The 13,251-nt window shown below is 43.7% G+C and overlaps 1 protein-coding gene across 10 annotated transcripts in view; it reads right to left on the reverse strand.

Annotated features, from left to right (window-relative positions):
• The window catches only part of SH3D19 (SH3 domain containing 19), a 211,782-nt gene that overhangs the window by 34,782 nt on the left and 163,749 nt on the right, over nucleotides 1-13,251 (reverse strand). For all 10 annotated transcript variants that reach the window (XM_061142488.1, XM_061142491.1, XM_061142482.1 and 7 more), the window contains 2 exons: nucleotides 11,277-12,266; nucleotides 1,391-1,498 (listed from right to left, as the gene is read on the reverse strand). In XM_061142488.1, the coding sequence (XP_060998471.1) occupies nucleotides 1,391-1,498; nucleotides 11,277-12,266 (1,098 nt within the window). The remainder of the gene's footprint in view (nucleotides 1-1,390; nucleotides 1,499-11,276; nucleotides 12,267-13,251) is intronic.

Raw genomic sequence — 13,251 nt, forward strand, 5'->3', positions numbered from 1 at the left:
CCAACCAGTCAATCTGAAAGGAAATCAGTCCTGAATATTTATTAGAAGGACTGATGCTGAAGCTGAAACTCCAACACTTTGACCACCTGATGCAAAGACCGACTCACTGGAAAAGACCCTGATGCTGGGAAAGACAGAAGGTGGGAGAAGGGGACGACAGAGGATGAGATGGTTGGATGGCATCACTGACGCAATGGACACGAGTTTGAGTAAACTTAGGGAGTTGGGGATGGACAGGGAGGCCTGGCGTGCTGCAGTCCATGAGGTCACAAAGAGTCAGACACGACTGAGCGACTGGACTGAGTGAAGTGAAAAGCCACTAGATTTTGGTACTGTTGACTTTCTCTCCTCCTCATTTTTCAGAGCAACTCTGTTCAATCTTCTCACTATGTGGATTGGAGCCATTCGTTAATAAAACCATCAAGAGACTAAAACCAGTATGATGCTTCTAGGCAGTGTTTTACAGAGAGAGAGGTCAAACCCTAAACTAAAGGGTCTCATGGCGTTGCAGGGCATGCCTGCAGTGTGACCCTGGGATGCTGCAGGTGAAGGGCTGGCTGTTGCCAGGAGCGCAGGGGCAGAGTCTCATCAGACAGAGGCGAGGATGCCTCCGGGCTATGCAAAAAACGTTAGAGGACATGAAATGAAAGAGGCTCACAGAGAAAGTGTGTGATCGCCCTGGAGCCCACTGGATGTCATTTGTGCGCATACATCTCACACCCTTTTTCCCTTGGCCTTTAGGAATCTCTCTTATAATAATATCAGATTTCTGTTTGCAGTACTTACTAAAACTCATCCAAAATTTCATGTGAGAGTGTGAAAGTGGTTAGGGCTCTGCACTCCCAAAGCCTAGAGCCTGGGTTTGATCCCTGGTTGAGCACAAAGACCCCACAAAGGCAGCCCCCCAAAAAAATCAAGTAAGGAAGTTTATAAAACATGTAATGTTATACTAAGTAAAAAGTCTTTTTATACATTGCTACATTTTTATAACTTTTGGTTATTTCCCTTCAGGCAATTCACACATAGCTATATTTAGATTATGCTGACTGGAATAATATACTCCTAACAGACATAAACAACTGTATTTGCTATCAGTTTCAAGTACTTCTCTACTCTATCTTTACTACTGGCACTAACAGGATAATACACTTATTCTGAGTTTAAGCCTCCTTCTAATCTCTCTGCCTCAAAGGATGTTAAAAAGAAGTAAAATCTAAATTAACTGTCTAGAGAATTATGAAAAAACAACTTGCTTTTATATGTTCTCAGCTATGAGTAATAATAATAAATGGCCGATTACACATAATTTCAGAAGCAGACATTGATAAATTAGCATATATTTCTCCCCAGCTCCTGGAGTAACAAATAAATGAGGCAGAGAACTGCTTACATTTTCCTGGTTTGGCTGGAATTCGAATCACAGTGGGCTTCCTGGTGGGTGCTGGTTGAATTGCTTGTTCCTTTGTTGGTTCTGTTCTGGTGGGTAGCTGAAAGGGATCTAATGAAAAACAGTTGATTTTGCACATTTTAGTTAATATGGACTCAAACAAAAAACCTCATTCATAATTAAACAATCATATTTCTCATGCCCTAGGGAAAACTATTCATGGATAAACAAAATCTCAGTTTGCAGAGACAAAAACAAAATCAGGGCTCATGAAAGGAAACAACTTGGAGCTCTGTAAATAATTTATATGGCTTTTCTTCCTCTCTGATGAGAGACAGCCAGGACAATCTTCAATTATGTAGAAGCTATCTTTCACGGGAGTGTAATCATTTTATAAGTGTCTCCCTGAAAATGAGGGGCAATTGAAACAAGGAGCCCATTTCCCTGCACTGTGAAGCCTCCTGGATCCTCCACTCCCATGCATGTGCTAGAAAACCTCCCCCGAGGGCCGCCAGGGCCTACAGGGGGCGCTCCGCAGTCTTGGATTGAATAGTCAGGTAAACCTACACCTCACTAACATGAAACAGAGAGCATTTTACCCTGGAAGTAAGGTAAGACATCTCCCTTCAAATATTTAATTTTGGGGCAAGGACATATGAATGAGCATTCCTCCGTCTTAACTCATTCATTTAAAAATGGGCACTAGGTGCTTAGGGAGAGTATTTCAAACAAAAGCACAACCACCAAACTTCCTTTTTCCTTTTTCTCTGGCCACAGTGCATGGCTTGTGGGATCTCAACTCCCAGACCAGGGACTGAACCCTGGCCCTCAGCAGTGACAGCATGGAGCCCTAATCACTGTACCGCCAGGGAATTTTCCCATCAAGACTTCTTCCTGAAAGAAATAGTCTTTTTTCCTTTAACACAAATGTTCTTTTTAGTAGCTTGGAAAGATGACCATAAACTTTTTAAAAGATGAGAAATCTAAAATAAATAGATTAGCAAAAATAAAATCAAATGCTGTATGATGCATACTCTGCACAGCACATGGGATCTCATGAGGCTGCTTCTGCCTTTATTCCACAAGAGACAGAATGAATATATCTTGTATTTGGCACCTGTCCTCTGGATCTCACCTGTGGGGAAATGCTCCCTGTGAAACAATGCACTCCAAGCGTTCGTGGTTGGCCTGTTACAGCCGTTGTTCAATAAAGCACCTTTTGCTGACCAACTCTTTTCAGGATATATGAAAAGCTGAGCTAAGGATCAGAAGCGCTTTCAGCTTCCTGACACTTGCCTTCCCTCCAACCCAGCTCTCAGGACACCCCAGACCTGCCACCAGAGCAGCACCCACTCACTAGTCACTTGCTCTCATGTCTGCCTACCACGTGCGACTAACAGTGAGAGGTGGGAGACAGGACAGTAAAGGACAACCCCACTTTAAGTTTGTTATCTATCACCTACATAAGACCCCCAGGGGGCACGCTAGATAACACAATTACTACTAGGCTACCGGGAAAAAAATTAGATGACCCCTCTACGGAAACCTATTAGTAGCACATTAGTGAGGTGAGCCTTGTCTATGTTCAAAAACCCAACTCAACGTCGTCAAAACAATGTCAAACTTTCAGAAAAGGATCTTACAATATAACCCTAGAAAATAAACAAAGCTCTTTTAGGTCTAACCAAATTCTTTAATCCCTTATTTTGTTATAGCATTATTTTTCATTTCAAAAATAATAATTATTGTGAAAATGGGAAACATTGAGAAATATATGATAGAAAATCTCCTGTAATCCCATCCCTCTAGTAAAAATTATCTAAAATTTGGTGTATCTGTCTACAGATTTTTTTTTCTATTATCGCATTGTAGATATTTTTGTTTTTTTTTGAGTTTCTGGGCTGTAGCACATGGCTTGTGGGATCTTCCCCGACCAGGGATTGAAGCTGGGCCATGGCAGTGGAAGCACTGAGTCCTAACCACAGACCGCCAGGAAGATTCTGATTATGCAGGTATTTTGAAAAACAAAAGGAGAATCATTTTATATCCATTTCTCTGTGAGACAGGCTAGGACCTGGGACTCTTGGCTGCAGTGCTGCAATGCTTGCACTTGGACACACCCCTCCTCAAGCAACTAAGAAACTACATGAAACTAAAATAGTTGCATGCATTTGCATTTGCTGCAGATTCTGTACAAAAGATACAAAGAGACCAAAGAACCCAACTGCCACTTCTGAAGAACCCCAAGCAAAAGCAGGGTATGGCACATGCCCCCTGCACACAATACTGCCTCAGGGGTGGGAAAACATCTATGCTACCCCTCCAGCTCAGAAGGTAAAGAATCTGCCTGCCAATGCAGGAGATGGGGCTTCAGTTCCTGGGTCGGGATGATCCCCTGGAGAAGGGAATGGCTACCCACTCCAGTATTCTTGCCTGGAGAATTCCATGGACAGAGGAGCCTGGCAAGCTACAGTCCATGAGATCGCAAAGAGTTTGGACATCACTGAGGGACCAACACACACACACATACACACACACACACACACACACACACACACACACACACCCCTCCAGCTAGACCCATGACTCACTCCACACCAGGAACCAGCTTGGCCCCTGTTGGAGAGCCAGTGAGCAAGGGAAGCTGTCGCTTGTTCTCGCTCCCTGCTGCTACAGGAAGGGCCAGGATAAAGCCTTGCCTGAATTTCTTGTCTGGCCTCTAGTCAATTTCTATTGATTAAGGAGCCCAAGAATCTGGGGGGTAGGTAACATTTTGTAACTTGCTCTTTTTTTCATTCAGTATTGATTGAGTGCATGCTACGTAACAAATGCTGTTCTAGGTACTGGGAATATGTCAGTGAACAGAGCAAAGAACTCTGCCCTCACGATGCTTACACTTGGGCAGGAGATGGAGACAACAAACAATAAATATAATAGAAAAGTGATCCATGTGGTATTTTACAAGGTGAGACGTGCTACTGATAAAGAGACACGCAGAGCAAGGGGGGACTTCAGGTGTGGGCTGAAGGGAAGCAAGCTGAACGTGAAATGGCAGAGCAAGGGGGTGTGTGGAGCAGAGGGCTCCAGGGCCTCCAAACAACTGGATTTTACACATCCTAACAGCTTTTCCAAGTTGAATAATACACATCTCGTCTTTGGGAAATAGCAGTGCCCATGATCAAAAGGGGTAGGTACACTGATATGAAAGCCCATTATTGCAAATACTACCTGACTCTGAACTCCCTGGACGTTTCATCTGAGTACTGCTGGCTAAAACGGGATAATCTGAAGACCCCATGTAATTTGGCATATTTATGATTCAAACACAGCAATACTGAATCTTTCCTGTGTGCACAGCATTCCTTCCTGTTCATCTCTCTCTCCCCTGCTGTTGCCCCTGCTCTGCCTCCGGGGCCCGTGTTGGAACCTGCTGACCGTCTGTCCCCTCCTGTGGCTGTGGCACAGTCTTCACCATCCCCACCCTGCAACCATGGCTGTGACAGCCATCCTCTCAGAGCTCTGCTTCCTCCTGGGAAGAGGACCAAAACTCAAGAAAAGGATTGAGACTGATAACCACTCTTGGTGCTCTCCGTTCAAGCAGCATGTCGGCGCTAACAGCTGCTTTGGGGCCTTATAAGCTGTTGGTTATTAGGATAGGTGTCTAGTTGGTGAGTTTAGGGGGTGACTGTGGAGGGAGAGGAAAAGCTTGAGTGTGGTATCACTTGAATCATTCCCCAATTCATCTGAAATTCTGTCTTTTTCACATTCCAGAAGTGAGAGCATGAATAAGGTGGGTGGGGAAGGAGAAAGAAGCCACTCAAGGGCCCTCGGTGGACTGGGCACAGGGGCTCCCAAATGTGCTTGCTCTTGGAGGACTGGCCTCAGGGAACCCCGTCCCAAAGCCTGCAGGTCTCACCGATTGCATTAAAGGGTGTAGTCATTCTCTTACGCGTGCTGGGTTTAAACTGAAGTAGCAAAATACAACTTAAATACAAAGTATTCAAAATATCCTAGACATTCACTCTCTTCTTGGTCCTTATTTTTACTATCATTAGCTACCCTTTAATAATTGGCACTCAGATCATGGGTAATTATTCTACTATATATGTCTCTGGAAAAGAGAAGCAAGGAAGCCTCAGTGTCCCACACTGTGTTGTTCGGCAGGAATGGGTCTGCTTAGCGACCTCCCCCAGCTGGGCCCCCTGAGTCAGCAGTGAGCTCGGCATCCGCCTCTCTGCCCGCGTGCTGTCCCGGGCTGCCGTCCACAAGAGGTGTGCAGATAAGTGGGGAGGACACACAGCGTCACGGCAGTGAGAAGGCGGAGCCAGAGGCCTGTTTTTCATCTTGATGATGCTGTGTGAGTCTCCCTCTAGCTACACCATATGTTTACCTTTTACGTCTTTCCATGAGGGGGTGTTTTTCTCCAACAGCGATGGAGGTAGGTGACCTAGAAGGCAAGGTGGCACCTCATGTTTGGGAACTCCTGGCAGTGGCAGCAGGAAACTGTCTACTATGGCATGTTTTTTAGCAGCAAGTTAATAAATAAATAAAAACAAAACAACTGAAATGCCCATCACTAGAGGAAACACTGACTCGACTATGCTGTGCCCATACCGGGGAATATCAGGCAGGCGTAAGCGAACAAGGGTCAGACTTAGATCCACTGGCGCAGAAAGAAGACCTGAAACCTCAGTACCAAATGAAAAAAGCAAGCTGCTGAGTAATGGGTACAGTTCAGTAAAAATTTCTGTAAAAAGCAGGAAAAAGTTTATATATGTGTACATATTTGTAAGCTTTGGTTTGGAACATTCAAAGGCACCAAAAGCTACATACAAAATGGTTCAGACTGGTTACTCTGAGGATTTGAGTGGATTGGAGAGAGATTAATTTTTTATTTTACTAAATGTTTATATTGTTTCGTTACAGCAAATGTTACTTTGTAACTGAAACAAAATCCAATAAAATAAATTCAATGACATGAAAAAGTTACAAAATTAAGCTGAAATAACACCTGTGCCAAACAAATTGAAACAAAAATCACTTAGAAATAAAAGGAAAAAATATGAAAATACTTGTCCCTTTAGTTGCTTTTTCAAGGCAATAACAGCCCTAAAATTTTCCATAAAGTAACCAGAAAAACAAAAACTCTCTTTTATTGGGCTATTACTCCTCAGTGATTCTATTTACTAGGAAAGAATGCAGACAGGTATTTTTGAATTTGCCTAATTTAGACATATTTAGTTAATAATAATTATCTTTTATTTGTAACCTTGAATAATATAGTTGTTTAGAAATGGTATATTTTATTATTTAAAAACTTTCTTTATTTTTTAAAATCCTCAGCCTATCATGACCCACAGGCTGAGGATCAGTGCAGGAGGCCATTTTTTCTCTGGGGCAAAGACAAGAGATATCTCTCTTAGTTTCTTTCATCCTAATTCTGCTTATGTCCAGCTATTTAAAGGCCAGGTTCCCCCAACCTCCCCTGCCTACCCAGTTCCCTCATAAAAGACAACCTTTGTTAGCATTTTTAACATGACTTCCAAAGACAGCATATTTGCATGTAAGTATGTGTTTTAACACCAACAATAGTTAAAATACCATGAATACTATCTATACTTTGTATTTTTCACCTAATAATATCTTGGAGATTGGTCCATAGTAGGGGATAACAGGTGTCTGCCTCTTTTTTAGTTACTGCACAATATTTCATTGTATGGATGCATCAGAATTTACCTAAGCGGTCCACTGAGGATTATTTCCAATATTTCATAGTAGAAGTCCTTGATCTGGGGTGAAGAATAGGCCCTTGAGGCTCTGGAAATAGTACCTCCAATTGTGCATATATGTCAAAACAGTATTTTCAAGGGAGTAAAAGATTCATAGGCTAATCAGATTCTCTGAGTTCTGTGATCCAGAAAGGGTTAAGAAACTCAGGGTCATAATTTTCTCTATCAAAGACTGTTTCTTCTTGCTTCTACAGAAAAAATCACAACTGTCTGCAAAAGCATCTCCTAACCAAGTCTAAGGAAAGTCCACGGCATCTTTCTCTACTGTTATTTGCAGTGTTTACTCAGCCCTCCTTCCAGCCCCTCATAACCTGCTGCCAAACAAGCAGGCCCCTTTACACCTATACCCGCATGGTCTTCATTACCGGGCTGAGAAAAACATTGATGATAATGTAGTTTTCTGCCCATTACCTGTCTCTAATAATATGCTTGTCATCATAATTGGTTTCACCATCCTTGGCTTGCTTTTCTGTCATTTTTTCCCCTTGAGTTCTGTTAATAGCAGAAATTGGCTGCTAAACTATTATTCTGATCTGTGTAATGGGGCTGAGAGCAGAAGCATTCTGCTTTTTTGACAACTGGGTATGATTTGTAAAGGTGTGAAGAGGAACTGCTAATGCTTCTCAGCTTCTCAGATCCATTACATTAACCTGGAAGGCATTCTAGCCAAGAAATGAATCCAATATTAAACGCCTATTTTATGAGTTTTCCCTTAATAATTTTTCTAATCCTTATAATGTTTTCATAGCTTCAGTATTTTCTGATCTCTATTTCCTGAGATTAATATGGCAACTTTATTTTATGAAAACTACTTTATTGGATTTTCTTTCTTTATGAGGGGAGAGAAAAAGAAGGAAAGGCCTATTTGTGAGTTTCTTGCTTTTCTCCTGGGTTCCTCCCCCAGTTTCTGGGTAATGCCAGAACAATTAGGCAAGTTTTCACAAAGAGACCATAATCCTCTACTTACAATGATAATACTATTAATATACCATCAAAAAGTCACAAAGCCTTACAGCATAGGGAATACAGTCAATAATATTGTAATAACTTTGTATGATGGCAGATGGTAACTAGACTTATGGTGATCATTTTGAAATACTGAACCACTAGGCTATGCATATGGAACCATTATAATGTTGTAGGTCAATTATACTTCAGTCTAAAAAATGTGTAGGGCTTCCCTGGTGGTCCAGTGGTTAAAAATCTGCCTTGCAATGCAGGGGAAACCAGTTTGATCCTTGGTCCAGGAAGATCCCACATGGCAACTAAGCCAGTGCACCACAACTATTGGGCCTGTGCTCTACAACCCATGCTCCACAAGGAGAGAAACCACCACACTGAGAAGCTCCAAGGAGCAGCTCCCACTCGCCACAACCAGAGAAGGCCCACATGCAGCAATGAAGACCCAATGCAAACAAACAAAAAATAGTTTCCTCTCCAAAAAAGTCACAAAGCCCCAAACATTAACCAAAAATCCCCCTACATTTTGAAGAACTCAGAGAGAATCTTGAATGCCTCTGGAGGCCAATGAGCAAGGAAGCAACAAGGTCCAACGTGCGCTCTAGAAGCATGCCTTGGGTAAGCATGCTATGGTTGATGGCGGTTTGGTAGCAGAAGCAGAAGCTCAGTTAGCAGGGCACTGCAGTTATCCGGACCTGAAGATTAGAAAACTGGGCCAGGAGCAGGAAGGGTGGAAATGAAAGAAAGAGCTACCCATAAGGTAAAACCAGCAAGATCTGGCAACTTATCGGGTGTGAAGGACAAGAAGTAAGACTAATAACCACCACTTAATGAGCACACACTGTGTTTCAGACAATGTGATAGAGCTTTCTTGCATAATCATATGTAATGCTCGCAATGCCTCCACGAGGAGTATTATGATCATGTTTTATAGATGAGGCAACCAAGGCACTATGGGGTTAAGTAAACTGCCTCAGGTCCACAGCAATTAAGTGGTGGACCCAGCCTGCCTGACTCCAAATTCAAACAACTAGCCACTATGTGTGACAGGTAGGGAGGCTCACGCATGACCTACAGGACTCTTTAGGAAGGCCGGAGTGTAATGGAGAAACCAGGACAGGAGCAGAATACAGGAAGAGGAGCAGGTTTAAAAAGAAGACGGAGGGACTTCCCTGGCAGTCCAGTGGTTAAGACTCAGCACTCCCAGTGCAGGGGGCACAGATCCAAGCCCCGTTTGGGGAACGAAGCTCCAGCAAGCCATATAAGTAGATAAATAAAAATAAAAAGAAGACAGGGCTCAGTACAGGATAACTCCACAAGTAAGAGCAATGGTTAAGGCAGTCAGGTAGGGCAAGCAAATTACACCTTTTACTGAAAGGTGCCTCAATAATTAAATGTTGTACAGAAATCGAGAAACAGAAAAGGCTGAGTAGGAAGCTCGACACTATATTCATGTTGATGTATCCTGCTGACCTTCCTTTTTGAAGACGACTGTAATTATCTGCTTGATGACACAGAATAAATTCTGAGCAATTATTAACCATGTTGCCATCAGCACAGCCCCTAGCAGCTTCAGAAGGTGGTGTTACTTTCTCTTGTACTGTTCCCACCCCTTCACAGCTTGCTGGTGTTGGATCTAACCCTCCCTGTCCTACTCGGAACCCTGTTAACACTAAAAAGGTCTAAATAAAAAATGCTATAATGAAGACTTGAAAAGTTTTTAATGTGTTGCCTTGTTTAAGGGTTCATGAAAATGTTGAGGTGCAACATGATAGAGTGAAAAATAAGCTAGACTTAGAAAAAAAAGATGCAGCTTGAATCCTGCTTTGGAAAATTATTAGTTTTATGACACTGATTAAGTTATGTATTTATCTCACTCAGTCTGATATTCTTCATATGTAAATGAACCACGATGCAGGGTTACTGTGAGGATTAAATTCAATCATGTATCTCTGGGATCTAGCAGAGGGTTTGGAACACAGCAGAAACCCAATATATTCTAATGTTTTTCTTTTCACTTCTTATGGACAAGAGACATGCTACAGCCAGTTCCAATGTTGTGTGTGTGGTAAATATTTAATAAATATATGGTTGTTATCATCTGAAATACATCTGTGCTCTGCAGAATTTGGTTTTGCATTACAGAGTTTATATCATTTTGACGCATCTTAAACATTTAGAAGATAACAGCTAACTTTTTGAAAATAGTATTATGCTTATATGTTCATAAATTCTATCCAAATAAGTGAACAGCAGTAAAAGGAATCTTACTGATGACAAGTAGAGCAGCTTGGTTTGGCAAATCAAAGATAAGCTCTACCATCACATTCTCCATCTGAACAGTGCGAGGAAAGGAAAAAAAAAAGACTCTCTGCCTCTTGGGAAATCTAATTGTCCTAATTTTGGCAGGAAACTTAACAACTGTTGTATTTTATTTACAAAACTTCAGCATTCCCAAGGGAAGGTGTTCTGCGAAGACTGTGGAACAACGTTTTGCAACACTGCCGGGTTTACTGCTCTTGCCAAAGTCCTCCGCGGGGCTGGCGCCTCTCCCAGCACTGCCTCAGGGCCCAGTCTGAGGAGCCCTTCTGGGGCGTGACTCCCCATCTCTGAGAAGTTTCCCCTACATCCTCCTCACGTGCGAAGCTCCGCTTGCCTGAGGAAGAGGCAGCCTCTCATCTAGTTAAGTCCCTGGTCCCAGCCGGCTTATTCCTGCCTTGATGACAGTAAGCAACACATGTGGGACTTCCCCGGTGGTCTAAGACTCCGAGCTCCCAATGTAGGGGGTCCTGATTCGATCCCTGGTCAGGGAACTAGATCTCACATGCTGCAACTAAAGATCTTACTAAAGTAAGGTCCGGTGCAGCCAAATAAACATTAAAAAAAACCCACATGTGTCCCTCTTTGTCTCTATCTCCCCACCTCAGACTTCCCCTTCGCTCTGATTCTTTCTTCCACCTAGCTCCTTGTTTCTTAACTTCACTGCTTCTCCCTGTCTGTACACACAGACGCATGCATGTGCACACATGTGCATGTCCACACCTCAAGAACTCACGTGCTGGAAATGAAAACAGCAGGTGCCATTTCAAGGTAACCCTGTGAGAAGTTGAGATTCCTCTCTACCTCTAGGCTTTACTCACCCAGAACCATGTCTGGACCAGCAGAGTCCTCAGCCAGGCTCCCAGACGGTGCGGGTAAAACATCGTCGTCGAAGCTGATGAGGTCTATGTCCCCCGGAGGCTGGCTCTGCTGCGCAGGGACCGGGGGGCTGGCTGGGGGGCCTTCTCCCAGTGACCTGAAGGCTTTGGCTTGTGACGCCACCGAGAGCCGGGGAGGCACAGGGACTGGTTTCAGCAAAGCCGCAGAGCAGGGGGTGCTTTCCGAGGACACTGATTTCCTGGGCAGTAAAGGCCGGGGAGCGGGAGTCGGGGCTTTCTTCCCACCATTGGGACTCTCAGCCACGGGCCCTCCTCCCAGACTCTCAAGGTTAATGCTCCGGATAAGGCCAGGATTTGGTTTCTTTGGCAATTCGGGTTTGGTGACGGGGCTGCTCCCTGCTTCCTTCGGTGGAGAGTGAGGGGTGGGGGCCCCCCTGAGTCTGCTTGCAGTCCAGGAGTCCCATTCTCCGGAGGCTCTGTTGGCTGTAGGTTTGGGAGCCAGCGAGGGTTTCCCTGAGGAAACAGCAGGTCTTGGCGGGACTGTGCGGGGCACGATCTCTGGCTTCTTGGGCAGTCCCAAGCTTTCTGTATTTGTCTGACCCTCAAGTGCTTTGATCCTGGAAACGACAGTGCTGCGGCTCTGCTCTGCGTTCATCATGTTCATCACGGCCTGACCCTCGGGGTGGCTGGTACCTTCCCACAGAGGCGGGGGCCGGCTTGGGGCTGCCTCCTCCTGCGTGGCTATCGGACTGCTCCGGGAATTCTGCTCTTTAACGTGAGAATCTCTGGCCACTCGTCTGAGGTTGCTTTTTGATCTTGGTTTTGGCACTGGACATCTTGGAGCACTGGAGTTTTGTGGACAACTCTGTTCTTCAGAAATATCAAAGACTATTAGAGGCTCCTCATTTGTCGGAGGGTGCCTGGCTGAGATGGCTGGGGAAGGCTGGAGGGGTTTCAGAGGTGCCTGCAGGGCTGACAAGACCAAAATGAACAGAAGCTGCAATGTGACAATGTCAACGAAAAAAGATACACAGATTTTTAAATATATAGAATAACAAGAGATTTTGGTTTCCTTCTTTAGTAAAAAGCAATTCTAAAATCATGGGGGAAATGTTTCTATTCAGCTTCCTGCAGGAGGGTTCTTGAGGTTGCATTTATTCATTTAAGAAATATTCATTATATAATATTTTAAAACACCATTAAATTCCTGATTCTCAGTAGATGTATCAATAAACCATCTCTCTTGTCAAAATTCTAACAACTCTTGCTTTACTTTTCCAAGGTAACTTATTCTTATCTGTTATCCTAATATGACGCCCCTTTCTTTTTGCCATGCGGCATGTAGGATCTTGGGCTTGGCAGACAGTGCAGTGGTTAAGAATCCATCTGCCAATGCAGGAGATGCAAAAGACTCGGGTTCAATCCCTAGGTTGGAAAGATTCCCTAGAGTAGGAAATGGCTATCCACTCCAGTATTCTTGGCTGGAAAATTCCATGAACAGAGGAGCTTGGTGGGCTACAGTCCATGGGGTTACAAAGAGTCAGACACGACTGAGCGCAGACACACACTCACACACACACACATGCAGGATCTTAATTTCCCAACCAGGGATCAAACTCCACACCCCCTGCATTGGAATGCAAAGACTTAACCACTGGATCACCCGGGAAATCCCTACAAGGCTTTTTAAAAAGCCTAAAAGGACAACAACTTTTAGCATCCTACCAATTTTAAGTTGCTAAATATAACAGTTTTCTCAATGGAAGTAAAGGGCATCCGCATGAGTTAAAAGGATGATGTTTTTGTGATATGAACTAGGATGAACCCTAGAGATTGGGGCTGCAGCTTGTGAGAATGATCTATTATAATAATCACAGCAAGCCCAAATAAAGCAAACACACAGTGATCACATACCGACTGGAAATCGAGCTCAATGAATTATGCACAAATTGCAAAC

Source organism: Dama dama, chromosome 5 (genome assembly GCF_033118175.1).
Source record: "Dama dama isolate Ldn47 chromosome 5, ASM3311817v1, whole genome shotgun sequence".
In the NCBI taxonomy this organism is placed as follows: domain Eukaryota; kingdom Metazoa; phylum Chordata; class Mammalia; order Artiodactyla; family Cervidae; genus Dama; species Dama dama.